At 42.6% G+C, this 6000-nt stretch overlaps 2 protein-coding genes across 3 annotated transcripts in view; one reads left to right on the forward strand and one right to left on the reverse strand.

Moving 5' to 3' along the window:
- LOC105493877 (phospholipase A2 activating protein) overlaps nucleotides 1–5587 on the reverse strand; it is a 41734-nt gene extending 36147 nt beyond the window's left edge. Inside the window, exon 1 of one of the 2 annotated variants that reach the window (XM_071077881.1) lies at nucleotides 5439–5587. In XM_071077881.1, coding sequence (XP_070933982.1) covers nucleotides 5439–5587 — 149 coding nt within the window. The remainder of the gene's footprint in view (nucleotides 1–5438) is intronic. The other variant, XM_071077882.1, reaches the window with a different exon arrangement.
- The window catches only part of LOC105493860 (intraflagellar transport 74), a 128960-nt gene continuing 128509 nt past the window's right edge, over nucleotides 5550–6000 (forward strand). Inside the window, 1 exon segment of the mRNA XM_011761813.3 lies at nucleotides 5550–5688. The gene's annotated coding sequence lies outside the window, so the exon portion shown is untranslated.

A 6000-nucleotide genomic window follows, 5' to 3' on the forward strand; every position in this document is an offset into this window, starting at 1 on the left:
TGATTTAAAAAAATACTTTAGATATTAAGACAAAAAAAAGGCGGGGGGAGGGGTGGGCAGGCAGCTAGACAACCCAGCCAGACAACTGTCCTGCTAGCACTCAGCGAAAGTCTGAAGCTTTTTCTTTAAAAAGGTGAAAATCTTTGAATGGGGGCACATAAGGATAGTTGAGTCTTGGAGTGTGAAGAACTGGAGCCCAAGACCACCAAAACAAAACCCTGGAAACCACACCCTCATCCTCCAGGCAGCAGATCAGCCCAATATAATGGCCCTACCAGATAACTCAACAGTAAAACTCACAACCAACAAGCCCCATTCAGGAGCATAGATCTCCCAGGAGCTTCTTAATTCTCTACCCATAAGGCTGAGCACACAATAAAGATTACCAGACATCTGGGGAAAGCCTCCAGCATGAAATACAGTGATCAAAACAAACAGAGACGAGAAAAAAACCAATCTGGAGGAAAACAGACCATTAAGGAGAAAATAACTTAAAACATTTTTAAAAATTGTCATTATCATCCTTAGAGGTGTAAGACATTGCAACCATGAAACAGGACATAATTTCACAAAAAGTCAAGGCAACCTGCTAGAGATTATAGACAAGAAAAAAAAAGAGAAATTTAGAAAGCAAGTTCAGTATCTGAATAAAAACAGTTTCAGAAAAAAGAAGACAGAATAAAGAGAAAGCAGCCAAAGAATTAATTGGAATTAATTGAAGAACATTTCCCAGACTTTATGGACATGAGTTTTCATAGTAAAAGGGCCCACCAATGGGCTGGAACAATGGATAGAAGTAGACTGCCTTACAGAAAGAAAAAAAATAGTAGTTCAAAAATCAGAATGGTTTCAGACTTCTCAACAGTAACACTAAGATGAAATAAAATGGATTCCATCACAATTCTGAAAGAAAATTATTTTAAAATTAGAATGCTACAACCATTCAAATTATCGTTCCAGTAGCAAGGCAAAATAAAACCACTTTCAGACTTGCAAGGTCTTAAAACATTTATTACTGATGCACTATGTTTCAGGAAGCTCCTAGAGATTATGTTCCAATAAGGCAACAAGGAAGAAACCAACAAAGAGAAAGCTAAAGGATACTGACAGTAAAAATCCAACACATGAGGTTCAAAAAAGTTATTTTGTAAACAACGATGAAGGGAAACCCCAGGATTAGTTGTGCATCAGAGGTAGACAGACCAGGTCAGAAAGTCTGCATTGTCACGAAGAGGAAATTGTAAAATATCCAATGTATCTAAATGCCTTAAGAGGTGATTTGGTAACGAACAAATAATTTGAAGTTGAATCAGTGATAAATACATAGAAAGCTAAGCAAATGAAAACCAAAATAAAACAATTATTAGCCACATGGAGATTATAAAATTGTTGAGGAAGAGTTATAGATTATTCCACAGCTTAAATTGTAAGAGTCAGAGCACAGAAAAGATGGATATGTGATGGGGTGAGTGGAAGGCAGAAAGAGAGCTAAATTCTCATATTCTACAGTAGGAACTAATAGATTACACCTAAAAAAATCTATTAATATAGATTAACATAATCAGATCCTGTATCTGAAGATGTGTCTTCAAATACGGGTCGTTTTTCAAAAGGCAAGGCAATATATAAAGGCAAAGTTGCTGAAGTCTTATCTCACTCATCTCTCCCTACCCAGAAGTCAATGACAGACAGACTTGGGAAATGTAATTTAGCTTGAAGTTAGCGTATAGAGGTCTGAAGTAGTCTGAAACAATGGCATGTTGCTGGCTTAGTTCAATGCCCAACTAACAGATATGTCTCCATTCTGAAAGGTGTTCAGAAGGTTGAGACTTTCCGGGTTTTCAAACGGCTTTTGTGAAAGACTAGGTATCTGGTTCAGTCTACTCTAAAACAGAACTATTTCTACCTCCCTAGAACTAACTTCCCCCATTATTCCCAGTCCATCCCTACATGAACCTTGGCAACAACATATATGGAAAGCAGTGGTAAATTTCATTTGCATTAGAGGTAGACAGACCAGGTCAGATTCGGTAAGAGGCAATTTGGTAACGAACAACGAATCTGAAGTTGAATCGGTGGTACTGATTCAAATTTACAGTGGTAAATTTCATTTACCACTTGGCTACATGGGAAAGCAAATTTCACTTACTACTTGGTTCCAAACATTTATAGGATTTCATTAACTTTATTAATATGCTGTTATGAGCTGGGAGTGCTGGCTCACACCTTTAATTCCAACACTTTGGGAGGCTGAGGCAGGAGGATTGCTATAAGCCCAGGAGTTTGAGACCATCCTCGGCAATCTAGTAAGACCCCCATCTCTATAAAAATAAATAAAAGTTAGCCGGGCATGGTGGTTCTCGCCTGTAGTCCCAGTTACTTAAGAGGCTGAGGTGGTGGGAGGATTGTTTGAGCCCAGAAGATCGAGGCTGCAGTGAGCAGTGATTATACCATTGCACTCCACCCTGGGCAACAAAGTGAGACCCTGTCTCAAAAAAAACAAAATGACACACATATTCTATTAATGGCCTGAATGTGTCCCCCAAAGTTCATGTGCTGGAAACTTAATCTTTAATGCAACCATGTTGAGAAGTAGGACCTTTAAGAGGTGATTCGATCGGGAGGGTTCTGCCCCCATGAATGGATTAATGTCATTATTGCTTAGAGGGTGGCTTTGTTATAAAAGCAAATTTGTCCCCCCATGCCTCTTGCTGTGTGCTCTCTTGCCCTTCCACCATGGGATGATGCAGCAGCAAAGAGGACCTCTCAAGATGCCAATACCTTGATACTGGACTTCCCAGTATCCAGAACTATGAAAAATAAATTTCTTTTCTTTATAACTTACCCAGTCTGTAGTACTCTGCTACAGCAACACAAAAGAGAAGACACGTATCATGAAATAAAAATTGTCAATATGTCAGACTTGAGGACACTTCTACAACACTAAAGGTACGGTTGAGACACTTTAGTTGGCATCAATAAGAACTTAATCACCTAATGACTATAAAACACTCTAACCCTGGGGTATCCAATCTTTTGACTTTCCTGGGCCACGTTGCAAGAAAAATTGTCTTTGGCCACACATAAAATACACTAATAATTACAATAGCTGATGAGCATTTAAAAACATCACAAAAAAAGCCTCATAATGTTCTAAGACAGTTTATGAATTTGTGTTGGGTCACTGTCAAAGTCACCCATGGGCCACAGGATGGACAAGTTTGCTAACGTAACCAGCTGGATATGAGAGACTAGATAATCTTACCTCACTACGCACTAACACTGTAACTGGCAAAATGCAAGTTCTTCATTGGTGTTAGATAAATACATACAGGAATGAATTTTGAAAAACAAAAACAAAAAAATCATGAGTTCGGCCAGGCATGGTGGGTCACACCTGTAATCCCAACACTGGGAGGCCAAGGTGGGCAGATCATCTGAGGTCGGGAGTTCAAGATCAGCCTGACCAACATGGAGAAATCCCAGCTCTACTAAAAATACAAAATCAGCTGGGCGTGGTGGCACATGCCTGTAATCCCAGCTACTTGGGAGGCTGAGGCAGGAGAATCGCTTGAACCCCGGAGGCAGAGGTTGCAGTGAGCCAAAATCGTGCCACTGCACTCCAGCCTGGGCAACAAGAGCGAAACTCTGCCTCAAAAAAAAAAAAAAAAAAGAAAAGAAAAGAAAAGAAATCAATAGTTCAATGAAAAACAAAATCACTTTTCAAATAGAGAATCAGTTCAGCCCAAAGTTCTTCAAGTTCCTGGTAAGTACAACCACTCCAGTGATTAAACTCTTGTCAAACTAGTAGTCCCAAAAGTTTAATGACAGGATTCCACTATTAAAACAGGCATCCTTGACTATACTCCTTACTGCAATGGTTATATTCTACTGGGCTTATGCTTCCACTGGATTCCATTTTAAAGGTTAAAAACCTAATAACTCAAACAAAAAGTTAAATATTAGTGTTACTAAGTAGTTTTGGATATTATAGAATTTTAGAGTTAGAAGAGATCTTTAGAGATCATGTCATTCAATTAATACAGGAATTTGCTCTATACTATACCTAGTCTAGTGGACCATCTTGTGTTGATTATACTACTTCAAAAGCCTCCAAACAAACCTACTTCTACACTTATCCCTTCCCAATCTATTCTCTATCATCAGCTAGCAGAAACTTCTCAACACGGAAATCGGATTATGTTGCTCCCTGCTTGAAACTATTTGAAGGCTTCCATTTGCAAACTCCATAACCTGGCTCTTGCCAGCCTCAAAGACCTGCCCTCAGCTCACAGCTAAATTCCTCCTGTTTGCTCCTCCTGCTGTCTGGAATGCTTTTCCAATTCAACCCTCCCCATTTGCTCTTCCACGACCAGCTCCATCCATCTCATGCTTCAAATGTCAGCTTTAAACAAACAACTCCTCAGAGAGGCTTCCTTTAATATCTCTCCACCTAATTATTAACTGTATGTTTTCTTCATATGCCAGTTTTTAATTATTTATTGGCTTGTTTTCTAACGTATCTTCCCCATCAGACTGTAAGAAAGCTCCAGAAAAACTGGCAACTTGTCTGCCTTTATTCCTCTCCAGTATCCCAAACAAATAGGAGGCACTCAATAGTTATCAACTGAATTTATGGATGGTGACTCAAATTCTGAAATTCCTAACAGTGGGAGAGCTACTAAATAACAAATAACCTCAATTCTTCTTTCTGTGAACTGAAATCTGTCTTCTAGTTCTTAAATATCCTGCAACAACCAGCCAAATCAGGGCTGAGCCCGTGAACTCGATCAGGACTGATTCCTAACCTTTTTTTTTTTTTGGTTCGTGAACCTTTCTGACAAATCCTTTGAAGGTAATGAATGCTCCTTCTCCTCAAGAAACAGCACATGCACAGAAACAAAACATCCAAGAGGTTTCACTCCCTCAAGACCAGCACAGACCACAGACTAAAATTCTAACCTGGACGAGAAGAGGATTCAGCAATACAATTTTTGAGAACTAAAGTCTTCAAAAATTAAATTTTAGAGAAGACTACAGAGCATCTTCTTCGAAAATAAAAAAAGGGACATGTCAGATGTCTTCAAACTACCTCACTTCAGAGGGTGCAATTGGAATCAATAAATTTTCAAGTCTAAAAGAAACTTGAGAGATCATCGTCCAAAAACTGAAGGCCCAAAAGGTAGGAGACTGGTCTGCGGTCAAGTTAGCACAACAAGGCTGGTCTTTGGTCCCCCAAACCGGTGCTCTTTACACTTAAATCTCGATGGTTTCTTACACAGAGTTTCAGTGGTCTGAGAATTGGAAGGGAGCGGAGAGCAGAGGGAAGACTGGGGGGAGAGAGAGACGGCAGGATTGACAGGGAAGGGTCAGTCTCCACTCTCCGGGAAGCGTGCAACACAGCCGAGGGCAACCTGGGGGCAACTCCCAGGGCTCACCTGTCTGGGGCCCAGAGGCGGGTGGTGCGGTCTCGGGACACGGACACAAAGGCCCCCGGCGGAAAGGGGCAGCACACCAGGCCCCGTACGTCCAGCTCGTGGCCCCGGAGCGAGCAGCTCAGCCGGTACCTGGTGGCGCCGCTCGTCATGGCCAGTGTCTGTTGGGCGCCCGGTGCCCGGGCACTGCGCAAGTCCAGTCCGTAGGGGCGACTCGGAAAGCGCCGGGCCGCGGCCGGAGAAGGGCCTGTAGGTAAGTGGCGGCCGGAGACCGGAAGAGCCCGAGAGCCGGTACGGAAGGGCGGCTGGGAAGGGGCGCGCCGAGCGGGCCGAGTGACACAGCAAGCCTGACAGGCACACCGGAATTCATCATCGGCCTCAGCCCTCCATGACGCAGAGTGTGTGCGTCCCGGCAGCTGACGGCGATGTGGAGCTGAGCTCGCTTTACTCCTGGGCTCGGGACTCCCCGCCGAGGAAGAGAGAAAGAGCCCCTCCCTGCCACCAGGACGCCCGACCCGGGGATCCTTCCCAAACCCAGATCTCTTCCGACTCCGGGCCCAACCGT

The sequence above is a fragment of the Macaca nemestrina genome, chromosome 14 (genome assembly GCF_043159975.1).
Source record: "Macaca nemestrina isolate mMacNem1 chromosome 14, mMacNem.hap1, whole genome shotgun sequence".
NCBI classification, from domain to species: Eukaryota; Metazoa; Chordata; class Mammalia; order Primates; family Cercopithecidae; genus Macaca; species Macaca nemestrina.